The 19,664-nt window shown below is 35.3% G+C and overlaps 1 protein-coding gene across 2 annotated transcripts in view; it reads right to left on the bottom strand.

The window, feature by feature from the left end:
* Positions 1–19,664, bottom strand: part of LOC145263100 (low-density lipoprotein receptor-related protein 2-like) — a 599,989-nt gene that overhangs the window by 406,344 nt on the left and 173,981 nt on the right. For both annotated transcript variants that reach the window (XM_080120027.1, XM_080120026.1), the window contains exons 24-27: positions 17,882–18,001; positions 16,164–16,292; positions 12,284–12,483; positions 73–254 (exon numbers count right to left, since the gene is read on the bottom strand). In XM_080120027.1, coding sequence (XP_079976153.1) covers positions 73–254; positions 12,284–12,483; positions 16,164–16,292; positions 17,882–18,001 — 631 coding nt within the window. The remainder of the gene's footprint in view (positions 1–72; positions 255–12,283; positions 12,484–16,163; positions 16,293–17,881; positions 18,002–19,664) is intronic.

Consider the following 19,664-nt stretch of genomic DNA (forward strand, 5'->3'; position numbering starts at 1 on the left):
TACTCAGACTTGTTACAGAGCTGTCCGGACACACCAGAAACCTATCCAAATGTATCCAAATGAGTTACATACCCTTCTCTGGGATCCAAAACCAAGTCTGCTGGCCGATAAGCGCCTTCCAACAAAATCGTTCGATTGGTTCCTTCTAGACTCATAACTTCTATCTTTTTTAACTCCATATCCGTCCAATAAAGATTTCGACCAATCCAATCAACAGCGATAGATCTCAAAATACCAATTCCGGCAGGCATTATCTTCAAATATATTGAAAAAGAAAAAAAACAAAACAAAAAGAAATGGTTATGTCATAATTTTTCAATTTTATAAAAAAGAATATTTGTATTATGTTTTATAGCGCCACGCAACAAGTTTAGTTCATAGGTCGAAGGTAAAAAAAAATGGTCATGCAAAACATGGCAATATGTAAAATAGACACTAAACTAATGATGATAATGATTTTTCATTATTCCAAACTGAACAGTGTTAATTTACTCCTTCCACAGGCAGACCGTTTAGCTATACCACCATCTTGTCAAAGGAAACTACAACAACAAGCAAAAAGGGGAGATAGGACTCGGCACCGGCCCATGTCCAAGGAGGAACAGACTTGACTTCATAAGGAATGCTACAACTTTGTACCCTTCTCTTACTGCCTCCTCCCTTCCTCTCTTGACCTGAACCTGCTGGACTATTTCGTTTGGGTCATATGTCGAGAACATCACCAACATGACCTTCCACAGCACGAAAGCCAGCCTGATCGCTGCTATTCATTAAGTATTCACCAATACGACTTTATCCAAAAAAAAAAACAAAAAACAAAAAAAACAACTTAACAGCTTAACGAAGAATACTTTCTATAAATAGATGACACACAGAGAGTCAATGCCCGGGTAACAGAAAGCACCCTTTCCACCTCTAAATAATATGGCCAAATTCTCTCTTAGCCATGCCAAACTAGCTGGCGTCCAGTGTGCCTAAAGGAATGTTAATTACTATTTTTTTTTAAAATTAATCTTGTTTCTAAGAAAGGTATACATGCTCGTTCATTTGTTTTTCTTTGGTTTTGTTTTATTTGTATTTATTTATCGTCTTTGTCTTTTTTTTTTTGCCAACCTTATCTTGACTAAAGCTGAAATTCGTTATCCCCCCCCCCTCCTAACAGGCAAAATACTGTTTTACTCTTATATTCCAAGTAAACTAAGGGAGAAAAAGCCTTTGCAAAGCAAATCCCAGAAGTTTCAGAAACCTGGACTTATTTTTTTTTTTCCACACTAGAAGATACGACTTTATACTTAATATCTACAATCACTATAAACTCGCTTGTATTGAATATGTGGCTTCCTTGCTATCTATAACAAATCACGGATTACTATCAATTATATATGTACCTGAAATATACAGCGATCTTAGATACGTCACTATGATTTCTGAATAGATACGCAATGCTTTGTGCCTGACCTAATTGACTGTCGTTAACTACGAATTCCGACGCGCCACATAGTCTTATTAAGGTAGAAACACACCTCTCTTGCGTGCTATGTATATCCAATATATTCATTTCCTCCAAGACGACTGCTATTGTCTGATTTGCATGTTAAATAAATAAAAAATAAAACAATGAATTTTTTTTGTCTCTATAACTAAATTTTACTTGACTATAAATTCTAAAAATTAATTCCACTGTATTCTGTAAGTTAATTCTCTCCTAAACACTAAGTTTACCCTACTCCCCAAGTTACTACTAACACTCATACATTACACACGCTTAATATAAAGTCATTCTGTAACGCGATATCCTATTCCTATGCCAACATATAAATAAATTTAAAAAAAACTAACCTGTTGCCAATATAGTTACTTCCACTGCATGAACTTTTACTCACCCCTCCTCCAGTAACAATGTAATAGCAATGTCCCTTAATCACTTTGAGGAGTGTAATTTCTCAGTAGACATAACATTTACATACTAACCCAGTAACATTAAATACTCACCTGGATTAGGTGTTAATGAACTCTTCCCAGGTCATCCGTCTAGGAGAAGGAAAACTCTGAAGCTAAACCTAAGGGGAGAGAGGCCCCTCCATTCTTGGATGATATCCTTCCTAGAGCTGGTGACTCGAACAAATTACCGGTCTGCAAACCTAAACTGTTGAAGGAGTAGATAGGCACTGTCTATCGCCCAGCTTCCATACTCCTTTGCCTATAAGCCAGGCATAGAGGTCGAAGGACAGGGATTCGACAGAAACACTCAGTGGTTGATCTTGTTTCCTGACTAGGGTAATGAACGCCGATTTCCCCCTCTCCAGACACATCCCATCCCCCTCTAAACTGAGCAGTGCTTGAACATCATAATGCCAGTACAAGTAGATTGGGTTGACCATCGTCTGATGGGTTGAGGGTACCGGGTTGACAGTTCCTGACTGCTGTTCTCGAATGGTAGTACAGGTGCCCTAACTCTTTGGTAGCACTTAGAGCGGCTGCTCCATCAACACTTAAATAATATCGGGATGTTTGTAGTGCCATGTTGTGCATGGAAAGAGACCCTGCACTCATCCCCGGTGGGCTTTCCTGAAGCCACAGTCCTAGTAGATGGAAGGGCAGATGGTCTACTTGTGTTGAATGTCTGGTGTTCTGCATAACCAATTGTTCAGCACCTCTTACCTAACTGACACTTAAAAAAAAAAAAATGACAGTACAATCTAAAATTACGTTTAAACCAGGACAAAACTCAAAGAAAATCAAATTGCCTCCTCCCTTGAGGCTTGCATTTACTAACATCCATGGGGTTAGAACTAATTTAAATGATGTTGAAGCATTTCTCCTAACAAACACCTCGGATATCTTAGCACTAAGTGAGACTAACCTACACTCGTCCATCCCCTCTAACTACTTTAACATGCCCAGATATCTCCCACTCTGCCGTAAGGACTCTGACAGACATATGCACGGGCTTGGAGTCTATATTCGAAACACCCTCCCCCTGACTAGAGAAAGAAAACTGGAATCGGACAGTCAAGCCTTTATGTGCTTTAGACTTAACATGCAACATAATATTAGTTACTTTTATTTTCTCTACCGCTCTCTCTCGACTCAGGACTGTACCCTAATAAACAAAGTCTCTGACAGCATAGATACAGCACTTTCCCTCGACACTAGCGCACAAGTTCATGTATTTGGTGACTTTAATGTCCACCACAGTAACTGGCTTGGATTCTCTAATTACACAGATGCAGCTGGTTCCACAACACATAGCTTCTCTATATCTCGTTCCTTATCACAGACGGTTATGTTTCCAACCCGTTTCCCCGACCAGCAAGAGTAACAAGCATCACTTTTAGATTTGTTTCTGACCACAGTTCCTGATGATTGTGTTACGAGCGCCCACAGCCCACTTGGGAATGCTGATCATGTAGTGATAATAGTTAAAATCACCCTAAACTCTAGAGCCAAAATGGAAGAGCCATTGCTTAAAACAACGAGATATTATAAAAAGGCCGACTAGGAAGCCATCAGAGAACTCATTAGAGATGCCCCATGGCGAAATACCTTTTCACTTCCTGCTGAACAGTGCGCAAATGAGACCACTGAATGGTTCAAAACAGCAATTGAAGCGCATGTCCCCACACGGAAATTCTATAGCAAGCCCCACTCTCCCCAATGGTTTACTTCCACATGTGCAGCTGCCATTGGGCAAAGGCTGCACGCGTACTGCAGATTTAACCAACATAAATCCAGTTCAAACAGACAGAAGTATATAGAAGCCAGAAGTAACTGTAAGAAAGAAATAGTGACAGCTAAGAGAGAATTTACTGAAACCACCCCAAAATGCATCGAAGCTCAGAAATTAGGAACCTGTGACTTCTGGAAAATCTACAACTGAGTCTAGAAGGAACCAATCGAACGATTTTGTTGGAAGTCGCTTATCGGCCAGCAGACTTGTATTTGGATCCCAGAGAAGGGTATGTAACTCATTTGGATACATTTGGATAGGTTTCTGGTGTGTCCGGACAGCTCTGTAACAAGTCTGAGCAGGTTTCTGGCATACCCGAGTACGTTTTTGGCATGTCTGAGTATGTTTCTGGCATATCTGAGCACTTTCTGGCATGTCTGAGCACGTTTCTGGCATATCTATGGTACCAGTTTTCAAGAATTCTGGCGAAAGAACTGACCCAGCAAATTTCCGCCCCATTAGCCTCCTCCCACTTTTTGCCAAAATATTTGAGTCCATAATAAACCAAGCTCTAGTCCATCACCTTACAGATGCTAAACTTCTTACCGACAGCAGACATTCTAACTTTAATCTCTCAGCGTATATACCATTCACTTGACAAAGCAGGTAAGGGTAGAGCGGTAGCTCTAGATATATCTAAGGCTTTTGACAGGGTATGGCATGAAGGTCTTCTCAGGAAAATCAGATCATACGGTATCATTGGAAGAATACTTAACACAATTAAATCCTTCCTAGATAAGAGAAAAATCCAGGTTGTCCTCGACGGCCGAACATCTAAACAATATGATATAAATGCGGGAGTGCCTCAGGGGTCTATCCTTGGACCTTTATTATTCCTAATATTCATAAATGACCTCCCTAATAAAATTGTTTCTGAGATGGGTATATATGCTGATGACACCACGCTCTATAACAGACACGACAGGAAAACAAATGAACACATATCTAAAGAAATGGCAGAAACACCAGAGAATGACCTCCAATCTGTAGTGGAATGGGGAGAAAAATGGATGGTCACATTCAATGCTGCCAAGACTAAACTTGTTTCCTTCAATAACTACAAGAAACCTTCTCTACCACCAATAGCAATGGCCAAAGACTCTTTATCTGAAAGCACATCTTTTAAACTCCTTGACCTAACGTTCACAGGAAACATGAGTTGGAACAATTATATTGAGAGCATTGCCAGGACTGCTGCGAAGAAGGTGGGCTCTCTCTACCATGCTAGAAAGCTACTAATGCCCGAAAGTATCCTGTACCTCTATAAGGCCACCATTCGCCCATGTATGGAGTATTGTTGTCATATTTGGGCCGGTGCATCTGCTACTAATCTCTCACTCCTAGACAAGGTTGAAAAGAGAGTCGCCAACCTAATAGGTCCTGAACTATCATCCAAGCTTCAGCCTCTGTCCCATCGACGCAATATAGCATCCCTCTGCCTGTTTTACCAGTACTTTAACGGTGTATGTTCCGACGAGCTGCAAGCACTTGTATCCCCTCTACGTAAATACCCCCGACAAACCCGACAAGCAGTACAATCCTACCCCTTCACAGTAGATATCCTTAGATGTAAGAGAGCCTTCTACTCCAGTAGTTTCTTCCCCAGAACCGCTAGACTTTGGAACTCCCTGCCAGGTTCTTGCTTCCCCAACTGTACTGACATGCAGAAGTTCAAGTGTAATGTGAACCGACATCTTGCTACCCAACTCCCCACCTAGTACCCCTGTATCCTGTGTCCCTAATAGTAGCCCCCTACATCAAAGTGGTAATGTGCCTTGTTTGAGGTGAAAATGTAATAAAAAAAAAAACCCCCAGACTTCCTTTTATCTAAAGACAAGAGAAGACAACTGAAAAGTCTTAGTTCAAATTAACAGGGATTAATTGAAAGAAAGAGATATAAAGCCTTAGCCAGAGATAGGTTGGTTTTAGAACCCAATTTATAAAAGTCGTGCAAAAACATGTAAAATAAACATTAAACTGATGATAATGATGATGATGATGATGCTTTTCCAAGCCAAACGGAACCTCCAAAAAAGCCAACTGATTAACAAACTTGACTTTACTATGTTGACACCTTTTCCAATCATCATCATATCAAATGCATCTGAGAATTCTGTTGTTGGCATTGGTTTCCCCGATATTTTTCTAGTCAGAATTTTATTTCTGGAAAAAGATCAGATACTTACGGGAGAGGGCCACATAAAAGTTGCCAATGTCCTAAGTATAAGTTAGTTTTTGTGGAACAGACTGGATTCGAACTTGGGACACCCTGGTTGTCAGTCTGTGCCATTAACAACTGGACCACCGTCACCTCCCACCCTCTCCAATGGAATTTCTTTTTGACCTTTATTCAAATTTTGCTCTCAAAGTTAGTCTGCATATCGTCCGATTTACCTGGCATTCTATAGTTCTGTTTATTTGTGAAATATTTTCAATTTAAAAAAACACCTACTGTAATATAGCGTAGATAAGTTTATGTATATACATGCGAAGTGACGTCACCGGTGGGGGAAAAAAGACTATAGAAGAAGAGTACTGTTGCCACATCTGGGCAGGAGCTACTAGAGCCTTGATAAGTGGTGAATTCTTTTGTAAAAAAAAACAAAACAAAAAAAAAAACATGGTGCTTCCCCAAGACAGGCGTCAATCATTTCGATTGGAGTCAGATGGAAGTGAGGACGTTGACACTTCACCAGACTAGATGAATTCTTGTCTTGGAATCCGATAAGATTAAGAGACCACAAGAAAGAAATACTATTAAACAGTTAAGGGAGAGGAAAATTAATATTCTTTACCTTTTTATTGACTTAACGTTTGATTTATTAAAGAATAATTTAATGGAATATTCGAATACCTATGTTTCTCATATAGAAATAAAGTGTTAGTCTCAAGAAGGGTAAACTTGATTTCTGAGAACTTGGATTGGTTGGTTGGTTCTTTTTGTTTTACAGCATAACATATATATTTTTAAATCATCGCGTCGCCCTTTTAAAATTCATCATTCAATAAAATAAAAAGCTATAGCAAACATCTAAATGACTACTTTAAACACAGTTCCTGATTTCAAAAAAAGAAAAACTAAAAGGTAACTATCTCTATATATTTTTAAATCAAATTTATTATGTAAATTCAAAAATATATATTTTTTCTACTCATTTCTACTCATTTCTATCTCTAACCTATATTAATTTTCTTATAAATTTTAAATCCAAACCTTTTATTTCAATTCTTTCAGATTCATCTGCCTTACTTTTAATGCTGGGTTTATTTATGGTGTCTTTTAATTTCAATAAAAATCCTCCTAAATTTGCTGATGAGGAGACCGTGCTTACCAAAAAAACTATATATAATTGTTCTACATAACTTCATGTATACCATAAATAAAAAGCACGGATTTCTGAAACGATCGTACAGATAATTGACTTTGTTGTTGTTCCTTCTCATGAAACTGATTTTTAATTTAATTAAAATTTGATTTTTAAATTAAATTTTTTTTTTTTTAATTTTTAAATTGTAAATCACATTACTTAATATTGAATTAGCTCTAGGACATTTAACTATCGAGCTTATTATATATCTAAATTACAACGAGCATTTCCTGTATTTTAATTAAACTAGTAATTTCACTGTTACATTAAAATACACTTAGCTCTTTAGACTATTATTCTAATCTCCTTTAAATTATTAGCTCCCTATAACAGGTTGAGTTTATATACGTAATTGTAGATATGTTTCATAAGAAGGACATACAATTATCAACTAAATGCATCCCCATACCTCCTAAAGACACCTTTATAACCAGCTTAATTACAAGTATAAATACATTTATAAGGAACTTGAGATGGAAAGCCTACCATTTTGATAATTACCAAAATGAAACCACAGAACCAATACACCACCAACCTTGAGAAATAAAAGAAACCATCCTCAGACAAGACAATGAAGAAAGAAAAGCAGCGAAATACTACAGACTAAAAACATACAAAAACCCTAAAAGAAACATAGACACTGAAAGTTTTGAAAATGACTTAATCAATCTGATTAAAAATATTAAATTTAAGAAAAATAAAAAATATATCACTCCAACACTTAAAAAAACAAATAAATTTTCAAAATCTATTTCTATAAGCCACCAAAATAAACTCATAGTACCGGCAGATAAAACTGGAAATTTCTACACAATGGACTGTATACAATATAAAAATCTAATATATAAAGAACTTAATAAAAATTATAAAACTACTAATAAATCAGCACTAAATAAAATAAATAATGATGCAAAAAACATTTTAACTAACTTAAAATAGATAAATACACAGAAATAACGGTAACAGGTACCCCGAGATTTACTTTAAAAGACCACAAACACAGCTTCAACATTAACCCTACTATAAGACTCATTTGCCCCTCGAAATCAGATATAGGACTGGTTAGTAAAAAAATATTAGATAAAATTATCCCCAAAATTAAATCCATAATAAAATACCCACTATGGCAATCTTCCAACCAAGTAATCGACTGGTTTTCTAATATTCAAAATAAAAATAATATTAAATTTCTTTCTTTTGACATTGAATCATATTACCAATCTATATCACCTATCCTACTTAATAAATCTCTATTAATGGCACGAAAATTAACTAATATAACTCAAAACGAAATTAAACTAATACTTATAGCTAGACAGTCTTTAATAACATTTGATAATAAATATTGGACCAGGAAAAATACCCCTAACCACTTCAACATTTTAATGGGATCGACGGACTCGACTCAGGTCACTGATCTAGTTGGCCTTTTCCTTTTAAATGAAATACATGGTATACTCCATAAACAATTCAAACTTGAAGGAGGGCTATATAGAGATGATGCACTTTTCATAACGAATTCTACTAATAAAAATTATGAAAAAGCAATTAAAGCTCTACATAAATTATTTAAAAATTATGGACTTAGTATAAAAATCGACCCTAATAAAAAAATTGTTAATTTCTTAGACATAACCTTAAATCTTGAAAATTCTACCTTTGAACCATACCATAAACCTAACCAATCACTTCTATATGTCCACAATCAATCAAACCACCCTAAATCAATATTAAAATCAATAGTTCCCAATATCGCTCTAAGAATTTCTAGACTGTCTTCTACTAAATCAATATTTACCAAAAATGAAAAATACTATAATGAAGCCCTTAAAAACTCTGGATATAATTCACAAATTAAATTCATAAATGAAAATGATAGAAACATAAACTGCATTAAAAATAAACCTATTAAGAGCGTAATAACATACAATATGGCAATGTCTTCCCGTATACGAGTTAAGAAAAATAACCAAGAGACAAAAAAAGATAAAACCAAACTACAAATATTAGATAATAATACAAATAAACAGCAAACTAAAACCCGTAAACGTAAGAATAGACACAAGGAGATCCTATGGTTCAACCCCCCGTATTCCAAAAACCTAGAAACAAACATAGCCAGAGAAGTTTTTAAAATATTAGATAAGAACTTTAAAGCCCCCCATAGATATAATAAAATTTTCAATAAGAACACAATTAAAGTCTCTTACTCTACTATGCCTAACCTTCATCAGAAAATAATTAGCTCTAATAATAAGAAAATTATTAAACTACAAGATACAACTATACAAAATACATCGGACTTTAACTGTAGAAGAAAAAATAAATGTCCCCTACAAGGCTCATGTAAAATTAAAAATGTTATCTATAGCTGCACAGTATCAAAAACTCCAAATCTACAAGAACCTATTAACAGCCATAACTCAACTACCAGATTAAATAATAACACCAACTTAAATCAATCTACCGATCAATTACTAATCAACCCACCACATAATAATCCAACAATAGACCTAACGGAAAATAATCACAATAATCAAGAGGTAATATATATTGGTTCCACATCTGGCCTAATAAAACATAGAATTTCAATGCACAAACATTCTTTTAAAAATAACTCTCTATCAAACCAAACTACTCTATCCAACTATATTTGGCAACTAAAAAATAGCAATATTTCTTTCAACTTAAAATGGCAAATAATTGAGACTTGCAAATCATATAAACCAGGAGATAAATTTTGTGCACTATGTACAAAAGAAACCCTAAAAATTTTAAAATATGAAGATATAAAAAATACAACCAAACTACTAAATTCAAAACACGAGCGTCTGACATGTAATCATAAACGTTGGCTTAAATTTAATAAATATAAACCACCTTAAATCATTAAAAATTACTCATTAGTAAAAATAGATTACAATTTTTTTTTTTTAATAAATTAAGTTAGACCAATTACCTCCCTTAGACCCGTAAATCAAATAATAAATAAAGTCAATAATAACATGACAATTATCTCCCCTTAAAAACTTGCAAAATAAATATTCTCTCTCTATATATATTAACTGTAGCGTCTTTAAATCAAAATACGCTAACGGAAACAATTTACTGCACGAGCGTCGCCCTTTTAAAATTCATCATTCAATAAAATAAAAAGCTATAGCAAACATCTAAATGACTACTTTAAACACAGTTCCTGATTTCAAAAAAAGAAAAACTAAAAGGTAACTATCTCTATATATTTTTAAATCAAATTTATTATGTAAATTCAAAAATATATATTTTTTCTACTCATTTCTATCTCTAACCTATATTAATTTTCTTATAAATTTTAAATCCAAACCTTTTATTTCAATTTTTTCAGATTCATCTGCCTTACTTTTAATGCTAGGTTTATTTATGGTGTCTTTTAATTTCAATAAAAATCCTCCTAAATTTGCTGATGAGGAGACCGTGCTTACCAAAAAAACTATATATATAATTGTTCTACATAACTTCATGTATACCACAAATAAAAAGCACGGATTTCCGAAACGATCGTACAGATAATTGACTTTGTTGTTGTTCCTTCTCATGAAACTGATTTTTAATTTAATTAAAATTTGATTTTTAAATTTAAAATTTTTTTTTTAATTTTTAAATTGTAAATCACATTACTTAATATTGAATTAGCTCTAGGACATTTAACTATCGAGCTTATTATATATCTAAATTACAACGAGCATTTCCTGTATTTTAATTAATCTAGTAATTTCACTGTTACATTAAAATACACTTAGCTCTTTAGACTATTATTCTAATCTCCTTTAAATTATATATATATATATATATATATATATATATATATATATATATATATATATATATAGAAGAGCAAACAGTTAATAAAACATGTTAAAAAAACACTTTGAAAAAGAGTTAAAAATATATTTAATCTGAAAAGGAAACACTTGATAAGTGGATAGTCCTTAATCCGTGGAGTTTCGAAGAACTACTTTCGTTCTCATCAGAGGGTAGGAATTAGCAAAATGCGGGATCGGATTTTGCATACAAAAGTATTTGATGAAACTGCAAGTAAGTAAAGATCTTACTTGATAACAAAAAGTGAAGCAGAGGGAATATGGCGAAGAAAAACGTGATTACACGTGAATGGATAGTCTGGTGACAGGTAAATTATCCAATGACGGTAAAATCCAAAAATATAAATCCAAGAAAGATAATTGAATTTCCATTCACCCAAGTAAAATCCAAAGAAATCACGTAATTGGAAAATGGTCCAAAAGGCCGAAATCCATGGAATAATTCACAAATATGTACAAGGAAAAGAGGAAAATTCCAATAATATTAATAAAAGAAACATAAGATATGCATTTGACACGGCTGCTGAGACATAATGTAATTAAGAAAGCTCAGGGAAGAAGAAGAGAAAAAAAATTAAATGGTGATAGAATTAAATATAAAATAGAAAAGCAAATATCAAAATGACCCAGAAAAAATGATGTTAAAAGGCGCGAAAAATATAGGCAAAAAATAGGTCAACTGAAATGTACAGGTTATTATTTATTTTATTTTATTTTATTTTATATATATATATATATATATATATATATATATATATATATATATATATAGTAAGTTATAAAATGTATATAGCGATTAAGCTACACTGAATATTCCGCGTTTCATCCACTCTAGGATTCTTCAGGATTATACCTGAAGAATCCTAGAGTGCCTGAAGAATCCGAGAGTGGATGAAACGCGGAATATTCAGTGTAGCTTAATCGCCATATACATTTTATAACTTACTAACTAGCTCTACCTACATATTGAGCACTTTTGAAGTAAATACTTAAAGTTTACGCAGAAATCTATACTTTCATATATTAATTTTATGTGAGTAAATTAAGTAGTATATATATATATATATATATATATATATATATATATATATATATATATATATATATATATTTCTCTTAGTCTGTCTGTCTGTCCGTTCCACTGTTTCTTGGAAACTAGTGTACTGATCTGGCTGAAACTTTGAATAGACCTTTGTTATGATAAAGTGCAACGAACTAAGTATTATGGTATCCGTTCATGTTAGTCCCAAGAAGGGTCCCCTTGATTTTTTTGAGAACTTGGAATAAAGTCGAGTGGAACAAAGAAATAAAAAAATGTTACTTACCGTTTTGCGTTTGATTCCTTCTAAACTATATTCAAAAATTTGATTTAAATGATTTCCAAGATATATTGAAGAGTTCCTCACGTCAATGTCGATTATTCTTATCCATCTTGATACCTGTATTATCGTTGCCCTTGTTGTGTCCAAATTTGTTTTCACCATTTTCCTACGCGAAAGGCCGAATATGTAAGGAACTGTGTCGTCTGGTTAAAGAAAATAAAAAAGAAATCTAATAAAAGTCATTATAGACTAGCCTGGATGCCTGGCGTTGCCCAGGTGTTTGAAGGTGTGTGTTGAGCAAAAGAAAAAAAAGTGTAGTAGGCAGGCAGGCAGGCAGGCAGGCTCGAACCCGTACCATGAAGGAGGTAAAGAATGTAAAAGAAAAAAACAAAAAACAAAAAAAAAAACTGACGTCTGTGCTGTTGCGTCCATCGCCAAACCAGAAGTGGCGAAGGTTTAAATTAAGGCTAGTCAATCGAAAAGAGGGGATGACTTTCGAAAATATTGGCGAAAAAAGCGACCCCTCCTTGTAGAAAAGTGGACATTTGAGGGTGAAGGAATTAATGTTTTTAGTCAATTTTTCCATATTTGTTGTCCGAAGGGTCGAGCTTGAAAACGATATCAATCACATGAAAATCCATCACCTCTGTCAAAAGTTTTTGGCAGACATACATACATACATACATACATACATGCATACATACAAACAGACAACTGGGATTTATATTATAAATTATATTTATTAAAATCCTTTGAGATAAGCAATTTGTATATTTATTTATTTATTTGCAAAATGTTATCCTCATCTTCATGATTACATGTTATTGTTTCACCATGTTTCGGCCAACTCATCCTCTGGCCTTCTTTAGGTGATTAACTGTGACAGGATAAGGAATGCTGAGTCTTAACTGTGGTTTGCAATGGATAGAGGCATTGAATCTCTTACAGTTCCAGGTAGGTGAGCATTGCATGAAGATAGCGGTTTCAATCCTACCCAAAGCAGGCCAGAGGATTAGTTAGCAAAAACATGGTGAGACAACAACAACTATGGAAGGCAGTCATTACTGGGGATGCAGTTACAAGACTCAGCATTTTTATCCCGTTGCAGTTAACCACCTGAGGAAGGCCAAAAGGATGAGTTGTCCGAAACGTGGTGAAGCAATAAAACTATGAAGATAAGAATAACAGTCCGCAAATAAATAATAAAATTCATGTTCAGCTGAGTAATTCTTTAATTACGTTTGTGAATTTTTTGAGATGAGGATTGATTATTTGTATAATTTGGATACTTCGGACTACTGTTCTCATCTTGCATGTCATTTTTCACAATGTTTCTGTCGATGTAACCTCCGACCTTCTTCAGGTGTATCTTATTGAACTCAGAAGTCTTTCTACTGAACTCGGGAATCTGCACAGAATTTCAAACAGAACCCTTTATTTAATCCATGGGGGTAGCATGTTCTCATTCCGTCAGCCATGACTGTGTAGAAGTACTAAGTAATTCTTACTTGTATTTTGAACCTTCAACCGACAAGAATTTATAACTGAATTTCACAAGATACTCAATCTGCAAGAACATATGGTGCGGTGGATAAAGTACTTTATTAAATTTAGTTGTAAAAATTACATTCCTGGAAATTGAAGGTTCAATCCTCAGAGCGGGCATGCAAAAAAGTACAATTATGAATTACTTAGGACAGAACAAAAGCATGCTGACACCGTGGATTAAATAAAGGTCTCTGTTTGAAATTCCATGCAGATTCACCAATTTGAAAGACAGATTTACCGAGTTTGACACAGCATACTTGAAGAACGTCAGAGCTTCCATGTTTCAATAAATATTTCATAGGTTTTAGAAGATAGTAATATTGTCTATGACAATTTAAAAAATAAACGCCTTGAATCCGAACGAGAGCATACTACCCCTATGAAGTAAATAAAGAGTTCCGTTCAAAATTCCGCCCTAATTCCCGAGTTCGACAGAAACATTCCTGAATGCAACACGATACACCTTAAGAAGGTCGGAGGTTTCATCGACTGAAACGTTGTGGAAATCACGCTCAAGATGAGAACAGTAGCCTGATGAATCCAAATACAGTAGAACCCGGATATAAGAGACAATAATATAGGAAACCGGATATAAGAGCGATGCTATCTGATCCCAAATTAGAGCCTGTGTTAATGTACAGTGCAAACCGGATATAAGTGTAACCCGGATATAAGAGAGCTGTAGAGATCGGGGAAGTCTCTTATATCAGAGTTACACTGTGATACTATTATACACAATTGTAAGTTAGACACAAAATGGTAACGTCGCATAAAACGTTGGTGATTTTTACACAAGAATTTGGTTGTGCCAACTAATCACTATGAATTAAATTCAATGTAAATCTGAAATATTTGAATTTTCAAATGTGAGGTTGTATCCATATTATAGCCTCTGCTCTAAAGCTCTTTAAAATACATCAAATTGCAATTTTGAGAATATTAATTAATTGATGTCTAATTGAATAACCGCCAATACCACATTTTTGTACAATTCGCCCAGCGTTTGGCATTCTGCTTTAGACCGAAAGTAGAAGAGGATACGAATTCACATACGATTGCCAATCTGGGTGTTTATTCATTATTTATTTATTTATTATTTTTATAATAGGCGGCAAACTTTAAATAGACAACTTCATTTTTTTTTAATTGAAGATTTGGCAACTATCGGAAATTTTGAGTTCAACTTTGTTTAGCAATTAATCATGAAAAGACTGACACCCGAGCAGCGTTTGCAAATTGTGCAAATTTATTTGGGCAATCATTTTGAAACATTTGATGAATGAATAATTTCATAAAATGGACCTATCAACTGGCTACCTCATCCATGCGATTTAATCTTATTAGATTATTTTCTTTGAAGATATGTGGCGTATTATTTCTACACTGATAAAGCAAACACAACAGACTACTTGGAATACAACATTCGATGCGCCATTGCTGAAATACAGCCTAATTTAATGCATTATGTTTATAAAAATTGAATTTCTAGATTACGCCATATGTGTGCAAACAGGGGGCAGGGTATATGCCTCAAATTGTATTTAAATTAAAAATGTCAAAAATTAATCTTTGGAATAAACCTCGTATTTGTGTAATAAAATATTTTTCTGTGATTTATTATAATTTAAGATTCACTGCCACTAAAAAAGAAACACCCTTTCTATCACGGTCAAGAGAAATGACATACAGTGTCTAATATTTCCATAGTATCACCCATTTTATACTGGGCAGGTTCAACGTTGCTTAACTTCAGTGGTTTTAGCAGGGCCTGATATGTCAAAGTTGTCATGCACTATTGACGTCTAATACCTATCGTCAAAATTTATAATGTTGCTACAGTAATAGTCAAATATATCTTTAAAATTTATAATGTTGCTACAGTAATAGTCAAATATATCGTCAAAACTTATAATGTTGCTACAGTAATAGTCAACTTTACTATATATGACAAGATCTGACTTGCGTACACATATATTACGCAGATCTAAGAATATTATAAATCTTCCCTGCTTTCGACTGATGATGTCTCCTTTCAGTCTCAAAAGACAAAGGATACCCCCTGTAGGGGCAACTGCGCGTGTAATTGTGTGGCAAGGTTTGCGCAATCCCAACCACACCTCTCCTGAATCGGCACTGCTTCAGTTCAGTGGCAAGGAGAAGTCCATGACAACTGGAAACAATGCCAAGATAAGCAGAGAGCACGTACACCAACCTGGAAGTCCTAAATGGCCACCCATCTAGTACTGGCCAGGCCCACCGTTGCTTAACTTGTGTGTCAAACGTGATTATGCCATATGACACATCTTTTAGACTAGGATGGAAATAAATGACTTACTTCTTGGAATTCGACAAGTGCGTCTATCTTCGAGCATTTGGTAACCAGGGTCACAGAAGCACTTGAAAGAACCGATTGTATTCACGCATTTTTGGCTGCAGTGTCCCGGAGGGTCGCATTCATTCTTATCTGCAAAAGGAAAGAGATGTTGGTAATGAATCTTAATCAGCACAGATAGCACACAGTTGATGATCGTCTATTGCGGGGGTTCTCAACCCGGGGCCCTCGCTCGCCCTGTGAGTGCAAGACGATATTCCAGGGGATGTGAGGAAAGTTTAAATAAAAAATAAGGTATTAGCGGTTGTGTTAATATTTTGTGTGCGTGAGCTTTTTTTTTTTTTTTTTTTTTTTTGCAATGTATTATCTTCCTGCTTCCATTTTAGGGTTAAGTATTGTTATTAATGTTTTACTTGAAAGAGTCACTAATTGCTATTATTGCTATTTCAAGTTTCATGTCTTTGTTGGAAGTTCTATTTTTTTGTTTTTGTTTCTTTAACTTTTTTGTTGTTTGCAATTGTAGAGTTTGGTTTGGTTGTTTTGTTTTAGGACATATCAACACTTTGGGGGTTTATATATTTTTTAACTCGAATTCATTCAAATATATATATATCATTCGGTACGGACCCGACCATGCAAGATCAGATAATGAATATATGTGGGTTTATAAGACCAAAAAACCCAACCTTGATCGCCCGTCGGGGCCCGTGGTGCAGTGTATAGAGACGTTGAATCTCCATGGTTTCAGGTGAGCATTGTCTGAAGATAGCGGTTTCAATCCTACCCAAAGCCGGCCAGAAGCTTACTTGGCCACTTGGTGAAACAGCAATAAAGATGAGGATAATAGTTTGCAATAAATAAATTAACTTTTTTGTTTTTATTACATTTTCACCCCAAACACGGTACAACGCCACTTTGGTGTAGGGGGCTACTATCAAGGACATAAGTTTCTGGGGTACTATGTAGGGAGTTGGGTAGCAAGATGTCAGTTCACGTTACACTTGAACTTCTGTATGTCAGTACAGTTGGGGAAGCAGGGACCTGGAATGGAATTCCAAAGTCTAGCGGTTCTGGGGAAGAAACTACTGGAGTAGAAAGCTCTCTTACATCTAGGGATCTCTACTGTGTGGGGGTGGGATTTAGCTGCCTGTCGGGTTTGTTGAGGGTGTCTACGTCGTGGGGGCACAAGTATCTGCAGTTCGTCAGAGCATTCACCATTAAAATACTTGTAGAAAAGGCACAAAGATGCAACATTTCGTCGGTGGGACAGAGGCTGAAGCTTAGATGACAGTTTAGGACCTATCAGATTGGAGACTCTCTTTTGGACCTCTGTCTCTCTCTCTCCCTCTCTCTCGCTCTCTCTCTCTCTCTCTCTCTCGAGAGAGAGAGAGAGAGAGAGAGAGAAAGAGAGAGATATTGTAGTTAGGGTTTAAATTTACAGAAAGTATCCTAAGTGGAATGTTGGACAGCAACATATTTGTTCTCATTACATTTAAATTTCTGCATTTAGTAGAAGAATCCGGGAACAAAGAAGGAATTCTAAAGGCATGCTATAAGGGTAGAGAGTTTACCATTTTCTGGAAACCTCTATAATGAAAGAGTTGGATTTTACTACAAATAGGGTTTGCCAAGGATTGATGGAGTACGAGTGAAATTGATCCCAGCACAACGGCTGGTTCATTATTGTCAAGAAAGGAAATTAATTTTATATTGATATTTACCTCCACATATTTTAGTTCCGTTTAGCTCCTCGCCAGGTGGACACAAACATTGTGCCCCGAACGGCGTTGTAATACATATGTTGCTGCAGCCACCATTGTTGATACGACAACTATCAGTGTCTGGGTAAAGAGAATAAATATTGATATTAACACAGAATAAATATTGATATTAACACAGAATAAATATTGATATTAACACAGAATAAATATTGATATTAACACAGAATAAATATTGATATTAACACAGATATTTAAAAAAAAAAAACGACAACAAAACAATAAGAACAAAAACTGATCCTTTATATTTCAGAATTTTGGAGATGAGGATTGATTATTGGCATTGTAGGGGAATTAGGAGAACAACACCGGTTGTAGATACACCGGTAAGTGGTTTCCCTTGGCTTGGTAAGAAGAGAGAGCTGACGAGGGTTTCGAGAAAGCACGTTCTCCTGTATGGTGTGTCTAGTTAGTTCTGGCCGAAACCACTATCAATAATTTCTCATATTCCTTGTCTGTGCCTAGACCTAAATTTAGATTCCACAAACAAAGCTTCTTTCTCAGAACTGCACGCCTGTGGAACTCTTTTCCGATTGGCTGCTTTCCAGCTGACTACAATCTGATTGTCTTCAAGTCCAACGTAAACAAGTTCTTGATGAACCGTCCCCCTAAGTAATCCAATTTACAAAATTTCCATTACTTATGTTTACTACGCTATAATCACATTGACTAATGTATACCCATTAACCCTTATCCTCGAGCAGGCTCTGGGCCTTGATAAGTTGTGATTCCTGTGGAAAAAAAAGAAAAATTAATTGATTTAACGGCAATATGTCCAACAGTATTTTTTGGATTCTTTGGACTACTGTTCTTATCTTGAGTGTTATTTTCACAATGTTTCGGTCGATGTGTCCTCCGACCTTCTTCAGGTGTATCTTGTCGAAGTCAGAAATATTTCTGACGAACTTGGGAATTTGCATTGAATTTAAAAGCTCCAATGGCACCTGCATGAAGAAAAAAGGAAAAAGGATGGGAGGAAAACCAAAACTGAACTGGAAGCAAACGATCAAGAGAGATTCGACTGCAACGGGAATAAGCTAGAGGGACACGATGTTGAACTTCCATTGCCTCATGCAGGGCAGGATGGGGTGTTTCCTAAATCTATCAGGGTGACAAGAAAGTTCTTACAGTTTTTAACTTTTAAATTCAGATGAACATATCTCGGATCAAACAAAAAATTATCAATCGAAATAAGCGCCATCAGAATCGACACATTTTTGTCAACGCTAACCAAGGTTATTTATGCCAGTAACGTAAAAATCTTGCGTTCTGGTGGCGATGAAGTTGCTGAAGGCGTTTTTTGATATCGCTTATGTTTCTGAAGCATTTCTCAGCAGAAAGTTGTCAAGATGCTTAAAAAAGTGGCAGTCGGTGGGTGAGAGGTCTGGCGAGTATGGCGGATGAGGCAGAGTTTCGTAGTCCAATTCGTTCAATTTCTGTGGCGTTAGTTTAGCAATGTGCATTTAGGCATTGTCGTGGAGGAGAATTGGGCCTTTTCTGTCGATTAATGCTGGGTTTTGTTGAAGTTTCTAATGCATTTCATCCATTTGTTGAGAATACTTCTCTGTCGTAATGGTTTCGCCTGCATTCAGAAAACTAACGATGAGACCAATCGCAGACAAACAGACAGTCAGCATAATCTTCTTTTGGTGCAACTCTGGCTTCAGGAAGTGTCGTGGAGCTTTGTTGATGCCTAATAACTGAGCAAAAACCCCACTTTTTAGTT

This window comes from Euprymna scolopes, chromosome 38 (assembly GCF_053919585.1).
Source record: "Euprymna scolopes isolate OS-2025 chromosome 38, ASM5391958v1, whole genome shotgun sequence".
Lineage (NCBI taxonomy): Eukaryota > Metazoa > Mollusca > Cephalopoda > Sepiida > Sepiolidae > Euprymna > Euprymna scolopes.